Raw genomic sequence first — 15,125 nt, 5'->3', positions numbered from 1 at the left:
TGAGCGTCGTGGACGTGTGAGAGAGGGCGCGACACACTCAGAAAACTTGTCAGTGACTTTGCAAGAGTAAACGAGTGCAATGTGTTTATGAGTGAATGTGTACGAGGGGAGAGACGGTGAAAGAGTGGGAGAGAAAGAAAAGAGTGAAAAGAGAGAGAGAGAGAGAGAGAGAGAGAGATGGTGGGGTAATGGAGAGAGAGAGAGAGATGATGGGGTAATGGAGAGAGAGAGAGAGATGATGGGGTAATGGAGAGAGAGAAAAGAGGAGCGAGGAGGGAAGAGAGAGACAGACGGAGATGGAGAGACAGGGCGACGTGGAGAACGCGAGGCGGGAGTGTGAGCTCTGGCTGCATCCCTGGGGAGCTCCCTGGGGCTGCTGTTCCAGCTGATTTCTCCCTATTAAGTGCTAATTAGCGCTAATGTGGCGCGGGGCGGCCGTGGGGACAGACGGGCGGCTGAGCCGACACCTCCGGCGCCTCCCCGCGCTCCGCGCCGCACGGAGATCACAGGCCACCATGCCGACGGCAGCCGCCACTCACACACACACACACACACACACGCGCTGTAGCCAAGGCCGCTCACGGAGTCGAGCTGGCTGGCACAGACGCCAAAGACTAATGGCACGGAAAGCCCTAGAAAAGTTTTGTAATTGCAGCGCGCGGCGGTGTCACAGCCTCAGCCTCAGCCTCGGCGCGGCGCGGCGTCGTTAGATTGGGTCATGCTTGGAGGGAGCGGTCCCAGGCCCAGGGCTGATGAGGATTACTGGCAGCTGGTGAGGCATGATCACAGCCAGAGCTTGAGCCTCCGCACCAGACGTGCGCCAGGAACTAAAAACAGAGTGCAACTTTGTCGCCTCAAAGAGAGAGTTAAGCGCGCCGCTTTCACCAGTCCAAGTCCAAAAAGTCATCTGGAGTCGGGAGAAAAATAGCTCATGCTAGGCAACTGAAGAGGGGGAAAAAAGAGGGAATGATATCATCACCCTTTTTTGTGCAATGACACCATCCCGCTCACGAGTTCCCCATCAAAGCCATTCCTCAAAACTTCACGCCCGCCTTGCCGAGCTCTTCATTAAACCAAATGACTTCTCCTCCACACTTATCTATTCTTCTTATTACCGCTGCTGTCAGCTCACCTCCCAGCATTAATTAGCACATAAATAATGCAGCGGCACCCTCCACTAGGAGGAGATGAGCAGATGTTATTACTTATGAGTGAGTGAGAAGAGTCCATTCCACAGGCTGGCCACCCCTCAGCAGGTGAGGTCCTGTGTGAGCAGGTCACTGATAGGTTAGTGTTGGAATGGCAGCTGAGGGCACCTGATGGCACTTTTATCATTTCTCCACTTAGTGAAGGAGCTGGGGAGAATGAGCCTTTCAGCAGGAGGTCATCATAACTGGGCGTTTTTGTGCCCAACAAAGACAGCTTCAGCAGACAGCGACACACATTCAGATATTGGCCATGTAAGCCATGTAAATATAGACTTCCCACTCTTTTCTACATACTATTTTCCAGGACTCTTCCATTTATCAATGACAGTATTGACAGTGTGACTGGTACTTCAGGCAGGCATGGCACCATACACTCATATGCTCGCCCTCCTGGCATTCCTCATCCCACTTCCTATATAGCATATGGAGAAAAGGGGCGGAGCAGTCAGCCCACGCGGCCTCGAAGCCACTTCTCCACAGTAATACACTTGCAGCACAAACACCAGACCGGGTGACTGCTGACTCCATCCGCTACACATCAGTGTGGTTCTCCTCATCACTGGCAAATAACTCATCATCACTCTTCTGGTGGAGAAGCTCACGGTCACACTCCCCTTTACAGATGCAGGCATTTTCAAACCATGTCTAGCTAAAAATATACTGAACAATAGTCCAAAATAGAGCTTAACATTCCAATCATATCATATGGACCATATTTCACGGTTAATATGAAAACCGGTAAATGCTTACAATATTTTATAAGGCGAGTTAAGCAATGTCAGCCAACCTGCATGAGGGTGTGTGTGAAATGGGGAACCATTTTCCACTTTTCACAGGTTTTCAAGGAGCAGTGGGAACCCTGCATTGTTCATACTAGCTATGTATATGGCAAAGCCTATTGTTATCCACTAATGTGCACTGCATTGGGCATCTATCGCTGTACTCACTAGGCCTCCAGCCAACCATAACGGTGCAGTTCCAGCTCATTATCTACAGTAAGACACCAGAAACGCTAAATAAATGTATCAACAATGCAGATCTATCAGACAAAAATAACTAAAAATGCATACAATCCAAATAAAACATCAGATGTCTAAATGCATCTTTTAACAGCTCGGTAGTTTGAGGCACAAGGCTGGATTATGCAGCACACCCACAATTACTGGGTATGTATGCTGAATATGCACCTCCGATCCTCCACAATGCAACTCTAAATAATAATGCACTTCAGTACATTCACAACTGGTATAGTTTCTAGACCATAGCTCTTCTACATTAGTCCCTGTTGGCTTGTTAAAACTTCTGTGGCTGAAAGTTTTTAAGCAGTGCAATTTTTTTTAAACTGTCATTCACAGTTCTTCAGGACAGTTTGTGTGTGTCTGTGTGTGTGTGTGTGTGTGTGTGTGTGTGTGTGTGTGTGTGTGTGTGTGTGTGTGTGTGTGTGTGTGTGTGCTTTTTTCCCAAGCACTGCTCGCATCATAATGTACAGCTCAGCTCAATCCAGCTATCAAGGTCACTCGGTTTGGCAGCGCTGCACACTCATTAAAACCCTGCCAAACATCTTGGCCACTCTCTCACACTCACACACTCACACACACACACACACACACACACACACTCCAACACGGGCCAGGCGCGATCTGGGATGGGCGGCCCGGGAGCCGTGGGGGCTGCAGGACAATCCTTCCTGTCTCCACTGCGTCCCTGCGTCTCCCCTCCCTCCCCACCACTGTGTCCCTCCCTCCCTCCCTCTCTCATCCTCCTCTCCTAATTAACCCCTGTGGGGTGGCCGTGCCCCGCTGACACCCGTCTGCCCGCGCCCTCGGGGAGCGACTTCGCTCGGCGCTTCTGACTCGGCCGTTTTACTCGCCCACCGTCCTCTCCGCGGCGACTCGTCCCAGGCCTGCGGCGCCTCCGTGAAGGAGAGACACGCCACCGTTTCTTAACAGATGCAACACACACTCATACACACACACACACACACATACACATACACACTCACACACACTCACACTCAAACTGGGTACACATACTGTCAGGATATGTGCTCTCACACACCAACCTTGTGAGTGGATAGAGACAAGCCTGGGAGGGAGACCCACAGAGCTACAGAATGGAGCAGCACGCCCCATATGGGACACAGACACACAGGGTAGAAACACACACTGAGTACACATATGGACCCAGCGCACACACACACACACACACACACACACACACACACACACACACACACACACAGGGTAGCAACACACACTGAGTACACATATGGACCCAGCGCACACACACACACACACACACACACAGGGTAGAAACACACACTGAGACCACATATGGACCCAGCTCACACCCACACAAACAAACACATCAACACATACCATATACATACTCAATATAGAGTATATGGCATAGTACAGCATACACATACACAAAAACAAAACATACATAACAAACTTAGAACAAGCTTATCCCGATTTTGATCATATTCAGGATATGGTATACAGGTGTTTACATGAACACAGAAAAACCTGGTTATTAATATCCCTGTATACATGATGGATAAAGTTCTATTAGCTAATTGCGAGTTTGCATGAGAAACCAGGATAAGGTTCAAACATGGAGCAGTACCCTGGTTTCCTTCGGAGTACTCCACCTAGCATAACCTGGTTATTCAAAATCAGGATAAGGGCTTCTGAAATCGGTACTGAAGGGTTCTGAAATCGGTATATTTACATGCGCAAATACAAAAGAGGAATACTTCAAAATAACCGGGATACTGAAGTGCAAGTAAACGCAGTCATTGTGCCCAGTGCAGTGTTTGTGTGTGTGGGTGGGTGGGTGGGTGGGGGGGCTGAGTGGGTGCTGATGGGGAAGAGTCAGGAGTGTGGAGAGCAGAAGAATCACATGGAGGGCACAGAGAAATATGACACATTCACATTCCACACAGGCCCACGCCAGCAGCCAGCCACCAGTGGCTAACGAATGATTAAAGCGGCCGAGAGCATCAGCAGCCGGTGACATTAATAATCCTCACAAGCACACACACACACACACTTACACAGACACACACACACACTTACACTTACACAGACACATGCACACAGGCACACACACACACTTACAAATGCATACACACACACACACAGACACACACACACACACCCTCATAGCCTCCTCATACCCACACATTCATACACACACACACACACACACACACCAAGCCTGAGATTTACACTAACAGCCCTGTCAAAGAAAGAGCCAGCCAGCAGAAATCCTGCCAAGTGACCCTACTTCATTCAACCCCAGAAAGAAAACACGCAGCGTGTGAATAAAATGAGCCGGGAGGAAATTTATGTGCACAGCTTTAATGCCCAAAGTCAAAATCATGATAGTAGAAGTGGTTTTTAATGTCTTGTTGTTCAACTGTGTGTGCGTGTGTGTGTGTGTGTGTGTGTGTGTGTGTGTGCGCACGGGGTGAGTGTGTGCGTGTGTGTGGGCAGCACTTGAATGGCTATTACGAGTGCTAGCACTTGGTCCCTCTGAGGGTTTGGTGGTTGTAAGTCTGCTGCGGTCGGCCTTAAGGCTGGTCAACTCTCCCTCCCAACCTTTAACACTCTGTCCCAGGCACCATCCATCCCCAAGCCTCTTCTAAAGGGGCTATTTCTCCGTCTGATGGATCCTCCAAAGACACAGGGATGGAGGCTGCACAGATGTGCTGCCTGAGAAGTGAGTTTGGCAGACAACGGGACTGCTGGCAGAGATTCTGCTGCTCTCACTGTGATGCATCCAAAGCACCTCTACACTATGAAAGCACACAGGATACAGGCGCTGATAGGTCATTTCTATATGTCTGCCCTGTACTGCAGGACTGTCATGATAAAAGCTTCTTCTAGGCAGCTTCAGCATGTCCAGCGTAAGAGAGTAAAAGTCCCACCATGTGTTGGTTCTGCCTGTGCACTACTGACACAGGTGATTTCACAAATGAGTTGAGCTACCTGGCTGAGGAGTTGTGCTTGTTAGAATCAGCTGGTTTAGTGAATGGTTGGAACAAACACATGGTAGGACTTTTACTTTCTCAGGCTGGACATTTGCACCTCTGCTTGTTCTGAGTAACTGGAATGGATATGTTGCGTGGATGTGTCAGTGGATTGTACTCACTTGTCGGTCATTTCCTGTCCGTTCCAGCAGAGGGAGTCGTTGAGCAAGGCTGACTCGCGGCTGCACAGCGCCTCCCCCAGGCCACTGTAGAAAGAGCCGAAGCCCCGCAGACCGGAGATGAACTTCCTGCAGATGGAGAGATAGGAGAGGAGGAAACGGATAGATATACAAACCGATCGATAAAGAGAGCGAGAGAGAGAGAAAGAGAGAGTGATAAGACCAAAATAAAAGAGTGGGAACAAGAGAAAGAGGAAGTGGAGAGTGTCAAACGAGGAGCAAAAACACGAGGCATCACAGTGAGGGCCTGACTGAGTGGCGTGCTGAATGAAACCCGGCCCAATTAGTGTCCTAGGGGGCCCGTGGAAACTCACAGGCTGGCAGGGCTCTTCCCCCTTGTAACTGACATGAAGCTGCACGGGCAGCGAGGTCCAACACACAGGACCGGTCAGGCCTCTCATCTGTTCGTCCGAGGAGAGAGGAAGAGGGGAGAGGTTGAGAGGCATGGAACTGAGGAGGAGAGGAGAGGAGAGGAGAGGAGGGGAGAGGAGAGGAGAGGAGAGGAGAGGAGAGGGGATAAGGCGGGCGGGCGGGTTAGCTCAATGTCACTGCCACGGCGGGAGATGCCCTCTTGTGTTAATGAGGCTCTCTCTGTCACGATTGTCAGCTTCGCACTCACACTCATCATGCGCCACACACACACACACACACACACACACACACACACACACACACACACACACACACACACCTGTTTCTGTGTTGCTCACAAGTCCAACCTTACAGGCTTGGCACTCATTAGAGCTCAGGCAGCGCTGGTGCTGTGAGCAGGGGATGGAGCCCTTTGGAGAGAGCTGGAGGGTTGTGGTGGGCAGGTGAGGGCAGAGCACAGGGCCAGACAGTGACAGCAAGAGCAGCACACTCACTCTGAGGCCATACAAGCAGATCCTTAATTAAGAGCAGCGCAGCTCACATTAGCATAGCATCCCAGCCCGCCCGCCCGTCTCCCGCTCACTAGAAAGCCTGTGCTGTGCTCGTGCTGTCTGTCCCCCTCAAAAATCACAGTGCGACATTTCTGGATTGCCTTTTTGTAACGGCAGAATTTAAAAAAATGGATTGAAGAGCGAAAAATTTGATGGTTAGAGAGGCGACTGTCAGAAGCTGTATGCACTGTGATTCACTGTGTGTAGGTATGTGGGTAGTGGTGCATACTTTATAACTCAGCTGAATCTGATTTTGCAAGCCCACGATCACAGAGTTCATTTTAAACAGGCTCCACAGGGTGTTTACGCATAAACCAAATTGGATGACCAATTAAGAGCCTCACTGAAGGTCAGTGGAGTGGTGAGAGGTGTTGTGGTGGGCGCTAAGCCATTAAGCCTAATGAGTGCTGATGCTCGTCCCATGGGCACCCACTGATCTCAGGTCAGCTTCTGGAGGAGAGCCAATAACCCGCCCGCTATAGGCCTCCCCACCCCAAACACACAATTACCTGCGCCGACCAGACAGGGTCTCCTCAGGGTCAAAGTCCACAGGTTGGGGGTTGCGTGACGCCAGGGCGACTCTTGGGGGGTTTGGGGCGGCCGCTACGGACCGCGAGACACGTGCAGGCGCGTGCGCACACACACTGCTCACCTGCAGAAGGAAAACAGGACAAAGCACCCAAGGTCAGGATACGCCTCTCCACACAGCTTGTGACATTCCCACACAACAGTCCAAATAATAGTTTGGCTTAACATTGAAGTAATAAAATGTGCCGTCCCCAAACAGTAAACTTTCCCCTCCTTTTATCTAGTGCAGCCATTCCTCCATGGCTGCCTATTTCTCAATTTGTTTATTCCCGGTGACAATAGGATTTACATGACAAAGAAGCTAAGTCATTGTTTCGTACACCAATAGCTTTTTTTCCGCCTCTTTCTTTCTCTAATCGTAACCCTCGGCAGACACTCGGAGTGTAAATTAGGTTCCTTGTTCTCCCCATCGAAAAACACTACTGTTTTTTCTTCTTTTTCAGCGGGGCAACATCATAACAATAAATAAACTCTCTCTCTCTGTCTTCCTCTCTCTCTCTCTCTCTCTCTCTCTCTCTCTCTGCCTCCCTCTCTCCCTGTTTCTCTGCCTGAGTGAGATAATGGAGAGATGCCATTCTTTTCAGGTGCAATAAAAATGCAAATGCTTGTTAATGTTTTGCTTGTGGTTTAATGATTCGCCGGCGGTTTAATTTCCCCTGGGTTTTCAGGCAGAGGCTTAATCCTGCCTTGTAATGTTAACGGCTAATTGTGTCCGCTTGCCTTAAATGAATACAGCACTGTGCTCAGGCACACTAAAGCCGGAGGCACTGAACGCTGATGGGACAGGGGGGGGGGGGGGGGGGTTAAAGCTGGACATCTTCATTCATACACACACACACACATACACAGAGACACAGAGATACTCAACAGAAAACACTAATGGAATCCTCACACACACACACAGATACTCACAATCGAACAACAGACAATACTAAATTAATCCTCACACATATACACACACACACACACATATATATATATATACACACACTACATACACACATGTAAACACAGTTAGACACACAAACAGATGCACTCGTGTACACACAAACAAACCCAAATGCCCGGGCACAAACACGGAGGAAAACAAACACACCTGAGGACTAGCGATGTCATCAGAGTGCACACGCCTACACTCAACCAATAAGGAGCTCATGTACGAGACAGAACCACAGAGCACATGTGCTGAAAGCTAATCTACTGGGCATCTCATCAGTACAGATCGATATACCGTTCTCCTATCGACTAACCAGAAATAAATGGTTAGAAAGGGAGGGAGGGAGAGAGGGAGGGAGAGAGGGAGAGGAGAGAAGGAGAGAGACAAGCAAGGCACATTAAGCAAAGGTTGTAATTCTGTGCGTTCAAGAATCTCTATGCCTCAAGAGAGATCAAGGTGAATCACACAGTTTTTTCTTTTTCATTTTCCACATTCCTTTTTGCACTTTGATGTTGTGTGTTATCACTGTACACCTCCGCTGCAACAAATGGGCTTTGACAGAACAGTTATTACTCAGCAATTCCAATTAAGATGTAAGTAAGGAAAGCTTCAATTACACAGTAAACAGAGACGCTGAGGGAGGACTGCAATTGTGATGGAACAGACTTGAACACAATATACCCTTACACATCTAAACACACACAAACACACACACACAGTTGCTATCTCTCCCCTCCCGCTCAGGGGAAATCATTAGCGGCTAGTCTGCGCCGCAACATGGAACAGCTCTCCTCGTGTAATTTCCATGGGCCGCTGTCCCCCAGGCCGTGATTAATGCGATTGGTTGTGGGAGTAGCGTGTGTTGCGTGCCCTGTGTGAGCTCCCACACACCTCCCGGGAGACACGGCACACCGGAGAATTAGCGGGAGACCGACACAGGGAGGGGGTCGGTGGACGGTACACAGAGAGAGAGAGAGAGAGAGAGAGAGAGAGAGCGAGAGAGAGAGAGAGACAGAGAGAAAGAAAGAGAGATAGTGAAAGAGGGAGATGAAGAGAAAAAGCACTAACAATTTCTCAGCCTCGTAGGGTAAGCTGTATTTCCGAGAAAACTGGAGTGATGGCCTGATCACCCCAATTTAAAAAAGCGGCAAACAAATTTGACCCCAGCAACCTGCAGAGGCGTCTGGGCACAGAGGAATCTCTCGGTCGAAGCACGAAGCACGGGGCCTTGAACAACATTCAAATGCGCCTCCAGAGCTAGCTTATGAACTCAACTCTACTCGGCATATACCAGGCACACCAGATTATAATATATACAATATGCAGTACAGACAAACCACAATTCACTGTAAACTGTATAATCCAAGAAAAAAGTGAAATGTGATAACAGCCAATAATCATAACCTCTGGAGAAAGCATTAGAGTTCCATTTGGAGTGTTTATCTGTGCTGAACTGGGCAACCAAGCAAGCCCAGGCCGTTGAACTGAAATACAAAAGCAAAAACAAATGCTTTTCTGAGGTTATGAAAAGCTATTATAGTTTAGGTATGTTCAGGATGTATCTGTGTATGATGTTGCCTCCTGATGATATTTGCATATTTTAATGGGACTCTACAGGAACTAAAGTAAGCCAGGGAAATGTATTCATTTTCAATACTAATAACCCGAAACAAGCTTTTTACAGAGCCTTGTGCATACAGTTCACTGTCCACTATTAGGAAATTCATACCCATACCACCTTGGCCAATTGTATAGGCTACCAGAAAAGTCTCCTGACACTGGTCCCTTTCATAATAACCACCAAGAACACACAATGTCTCCGCATGATAAAATAATCCTTCTCATTAAGAAGTGATGCAAGCATTCCACATCCTCGTCTGTTACAGACCCCCTGCATGTGCAGAAATGACGTGAGGAAAGATGTCCGACATCCGCCGATAGATTTTACCATTTAAAAAGAAATAAAAAGAAATCAAATTTACAAGCATAATTAGTTGAGAGAAATTTAATTAGTCCCTCCAATTAATTGCTCGATCAAAGATGATTTTGGGGGACCGTGGCTTAACCAACACTGGAGTCTGCCAGTGATAGACTTGGCAGGAGAGACAAACATCTGCATTCGCACTCAGACCCCCGCAGTGAAAGAAGATTAAATTCATTTTCTTTCACATTTCTTAAATAACTTCCCATTAGATATGCTTATTCTGTGATGTCCTTATGAGAAATTTCCCATTTTATTCTCATCCAATTCCTATTCTTCTCTCCTTCCTCAATGACTTACGGGCCATCGTCCCAGTTTGAAAGTATTTTATATGTGACTTTGAGAAGAAAAGATAAATTGAGTGTCTGATAGAGGGACAAAGACAGAGCAAGAGAGAAAGAGAGATAGAGAAAGAGAGAGAGAGAGAGACCGTCAGAGAAAGATACAGTAAGGAAGGAGAAACGAGACAGACTGAAAGTGATACTGCAGCCATTGTTTACTATCTTCAGGTACTCATTAGCTGGGTATTAATATCAGCTTTGGAGGCTGCGTGCGTAATGCCACCAGAGAGAGAGAGAGAGGGAGAGAGAAGGAGAGAGAGAGGGAGGGAGAGAGAGGAAGCAAGTAAAGGAGTTGAGCGGAAAAAAGAATAGTGCCGTCTCAACAAGAGTGTATTGAAATCCCTCCCCTCATCATAGCAGCCTTTATCACATCCATACAGCCAAGGACAGGTGAGACACACACACACACACACAGACACACACACACACACACACACACACACACACACACACACACACACACACACACACACACACTCACACACACACTCACGCACAAACACACACACACACACACACACACACACACACGTACACACCCATAACAACAAACAGGTAAAAGGCAAACAAAAATAAAGTCACACACTCTTCCATAGGAAAGACCAAACAGAACATACACAAGCACTCACAAAACCATTTCAATAAGTACTGTATACAGATTGAAATACATACATAAGTCAAATACTTAACTTGTGATAAACTCTAGCTGATGTATGCTACATAAGACACACATAACTATGATGGATCATTGGACATAACTATGATGGGTGGAGACCCAGAGAGACTAAATCATGGCAGACAGCAGGTGATTCATGTTCCCTGTGAAGGACCATTTGCCAGCAGCATCTTCAGGCACTATAACAGGCTGAGCACTATGCCTGCCAGAGCCTTTGGGCATGGAAGAGAGGGAAAGAGAGAGAGAGAGAGAGGAAAAAGAGAAGGAGACAGAGACAAAGAGAGATAGAGAGCACTCTATAGACATTTAACTGATAGGAAGACACTGTGAAGATGCCTCAGAGCGACTTCAGGTGAGGTCACATCTAGAGTGTAAAAGACTTTTTGACAATGACAGCAGTTGAGCTCAAGAGGAGGGCCCCATTCAGCACTCAGTGCTGAAATCACAAGAGCACCTCAAGATGTGGTGTTGGTAAAACCCTTAACAGCCAGTGGAGCCTGAAAGCATAATCTTTCAAAGAGCGGCGAGCCTTTCTCGGCATTCAAGCTGGTGGCTATGCAGGCCTGAGCTTCCTGCCTTCCTAGAGGTGAAGTCTTCAGCAGGTTTCTTTGTGAAGAGCCCTTCTCTCTCTGCAGCATTACTCACCTACCCCAGGTCCTCATGCGCTAGGAACAATGCACAGCCCCAACCCTCAGCCTCTCTCAGCCTCTCACTTCAAAATAATTTTCTCCTCTCCTCTTCCTCCTCTCCTCTCCCCCTCCTCTTCCTCTCTTTCTCCTCTCCTCTTCCTCTCCTCTTCCTCTTTCTCCTCTCCTCTCTCCCTCCTCTTCCTCTCTTTCTCCTCTCCTCTTCCTCTCATCTTACTCTCTTTCTTCATACCCTCTCCCTCTCTCCTCTTCCTCCCTTTCTCCTCAGCTCTTCCTCTCTCTCTCCTCTTCCTCTCTTTCTTCCTCTCTTTCTCCTCTCCTCTTCCTCCCTTTCTCCTCAGCTCTTCCTCTCTCTCTCCTCTTCCTCTCTCTCTCCTCTTCCTCTCTCTCTTTCTTCCTCTCTTTCTCCTCTCCTCTTCCTCTCCTCTTCCTCCCTTTCTCCTCAGCTCTTCCTGTCTCTCTCCTCTTCCTCTCTCTCTCTTCTTCCTCCCTTTCTCCTCTCCTCTTCCTCTCTTTCTCAATCTTCTCTTCCTCTCTTTCTTCACCTCCTCCCTCATCTCCTCTCTCTCTCTCTCTGTCGCCGGTTCTCTGTTTCTTCTGCTCGGTAACTAGTAAAAATAGAGCTTCATAAATCATGCATCTTCATTCAGAGCAGCGAGCAGGCGAGAGAGAGAGAGAGAGCGAGAGAGAGAGAGAGAGAGAGAGAGAGAAGGAAAGAAAGAGTGAATGAGGGTGGAGAACAGAAAGATGGACAGAATGTAAAGCAGAGGGCGGAAGAGGAGATACGGAGGGGAAATAAGGTGTAAGAGAATCCCTCCGTGTTCACTGTTGATGAATGATGTGGCTACAGGCCCCGGATACTAGCGTCACACACAAACACGGCACAGCAGACACACGGCACAGCAGACACACGGTACTGTACGCACTGAAGGTGGGGTGTGGGCGCAAACGTTGCCATGGAACAACTCTGAGATTGGAACAGCCGACGGGGCGCACAGAGAAAGCCCTTGATTTAGTGCATGCAACCGTTTGAGCAGGCGCTTCAGAGGAGCCACTTACACACACTCTTTAGCGCCAGTGTGAGCCATGAAATTAGCCTGCCACCTCGACAGAACAGGCAGCGGCACAAGGAGCTGGGGGGGTGTGGGGGCGGCCAACACGCTAATGTGCTCTCATATCATCACTCCAATGGAGCGCTCAGGATTACATACGAGCTTTACTCTTATTACGCTGCCTATTACTATCATCAGAGCGCCTTAGCACACTAGCGGTTAGCCGTTTTAAATGCGTATGGGGCAATTAGAGGAACATGGAGTCAGGCAGAGAGAGAGTGAAAGAGAGAGAGAAAGAGAGAGAGAGAGAGAGAGAGAGAGAGAGAGAGAGAGAGGGAAATTTAGAATAGTAACAGTTGTCTTTGTCCCTGGCACAATGACCTTCGAATGGTGGTCTGGAGAAAGGACATAGACAGGAACACACTCGCACAACCACAGACAGACAGACAGACACACACAGATGAACACAGACACACACACACACACACACCCTACAGATGAAGGGCAGACAGGACATGTCAAAAAGCCAGACAATCTAGCGCTCAAATTTAAATCAAAGTGCTGAAGTGCCCACCTGAAAATCAAACACGCGCCCTCGTCAAATTTCCACCTGTGCTTCTAATTACTCGCCGTGGCAACATTACTGCCTCTGCCTGCAGCCTCAGCAGCTGAGGAGAGCAGAGGGCTCTGGCACAGTGTGACACATTCACGGCACACCGCTGTCACTCACACACTCACACTCACTGACTAACACACACACACACACACACACACACACACACACACACACACACACACACACACACACACACACACACACACAACCCACAACCAGCCACACAGACAAACCCATTGTCAGCCACACACTGAGACTCACACTCACACACACACACACACACACACACACACACACACACACACAGAGAGAGACAAAAGACACACACATTCACTCACATCCCCTCCACGCTGAGCTAAATCTGGCGCTAAAATGATGAGGCGCCATGCAGCAGCCAGCCTTGTCCAGCCCTGCCCAGCCCAGATAGCTCGTCCTGGCCACTGCCCTCCCCGGCGGAAGCCCTGACACCCCACACTGCTGGACGCGGTCTGCCTGACCGAGCCTGCCAGTCTGCAGGACCTCCATCTGCTTACCGGGAAAAAACCCCACACAGGCAGGAAAGATGCTGAGGGAAGCAGGACGTCCGTGTGGAGCGGCACGGGAGATTTGTTAAGGGGGCCTTGCTGGACGTGACAAACGCATCTCCACATCAGCCGTGCGTGTGTGTGTGTGTGAGTGTGTGTGTCTGTGTGAGTGAGTCTGTGTGTGCGTGTGTGTCTGTGAGTGTGTGTGTGTGTGTGTGTGTGTGTGTGTGAGTGACTCTGTTTGTGCGTGTCTGTGAGTGAGTGTGTGTGTGTGTGTCTGTGAGTGTGTGTGTGTGTGTGTGTGTGTGTGTGTGTGTGTGTGTGTGTGCACCGGGGGATTGGGAGTGTCAGATTAGTGTGTTTAAGGTGTGAGAAAAGCTGACGTGTAAATAAAGGGAGCTGGAGCAGAGCGGTCTACATTAGCATGTGTCACACATCGCCCAGCGACAGACGTCCACGCAAGCAGAGTGTCACTCACCCACCCAACACACACGCTCCAACCGCATCACAAATCAGCTCCCATCCATAAGGCCCTATCTCTTAGGGCTCTTCTCTTCACGCAAAACACTATTCATGCAATCTCTTTCTCTCTTTCTCTTTCTCTCTCTATACGTTCGGCGTTATGTCAGATATGTAGAATTTAGTACTTTTGCTCTGAGCGCCGCTTCACAGGCTTTTTTTGTGGCACTAGCGAAGGCATCAAACACACTCAGAATTGCCGAATAAGTGAGGGCAGAGCCTGTGTTAATAAATAATGTGTGTGTGTGTGTGTGTGTGTGTGTGTCCAGGTCACTGCTGGAAGAATGAGTGTGAAAGTGAAAAGTTCAGCACTCTCCCACCCTGCTCAAACAGCGTGCTGAACAAGCTCCAGTGCTCCCCAGCATTCAATAAAACATGAGCATCTCTTCAGCTCCTAAAGAGTCACACACACACACACACACACACACACACACACACACACACACACACACACACACACCACACACACACACACCACATGCACATACACACACACACGCTTGCAAACCACTCAAGTGTGTTATTGCAGTTTAAACTCACTATGGCATGCTGAAAGGGGAGAGTTTGACTCAAACACATCACAGGTCTTCTTGGAAAGCACATGAGTGCGAGGTTAGGCAGACCTTTAATAGTGCTCAGACTGGTCAAGTGTCAAGTGGAAGGGTGGCTAGGTATGTGTGTGTTTGTGAGTGTATGTATGTATGTATGTATGTGTGTGTTTGTGTCTGTGTGTGTGTGTGTGTGTGTGTGTGTGTGTGTGTGTGTGTGTGTGTGTGTGTGTGGTTTCTGGCAAAATAGAGCTAAATAGTAGGATTACAGAGGATTTAGTCAGATGAGATTTAAATGTCTATCCAACGCTAAACTCACATACTGTACGCACACAGTCCACACACAAAGA

General features: G+C 48.6%; 1 protein-coding gene across 1 annotated transcript in view; it reads right to left on the bottom strand.

Annotated features, from left to right (window-relative positions):
• gpc3 (glypican 3) overlaps nucleotides 1-15,125 on the bottom strand; it is a 103,729-nt gene that overhangs the window by 35,629 nt on the left and 52,975 nt on the right. Inside the window, exons 4-5 of the mRNA XM_042074462.1 lie at nucleotides 6,856-6,998; nucleotides 5,367-5,492 (exon numbers count right to left, since the gene is read on the bottom strand). Of these exons, the coding sequence (XP_041930396.1) occupies nucleotides 5,367-5,492; nucleotides 6,856-6,998 (269 nt within the window). The remainder of the gene's footprint in view (nucleotides 1-5,366; nucleotides 5,493-6,855; nucleotides 6,999-15,125) is intronic.

This window comes from Alosa sapidissima, chromosome 20 (genome assembly GCF_018492685.1).
Source record: "Alosa sapidissima isolate fAloSap1 chromosome 20, fAloSap1.pri, whole genome shotgun sequence".
Taxonomy (NCBI): Eukaryota; Metazoa; Chordata; class Actinopteri; order Clupeiformes; family Clupeidae; genus Alosa; species Alosa sapidissima.
This window is presented reverse-complemented; position numbering and strand designations above follow the sequence as displayed.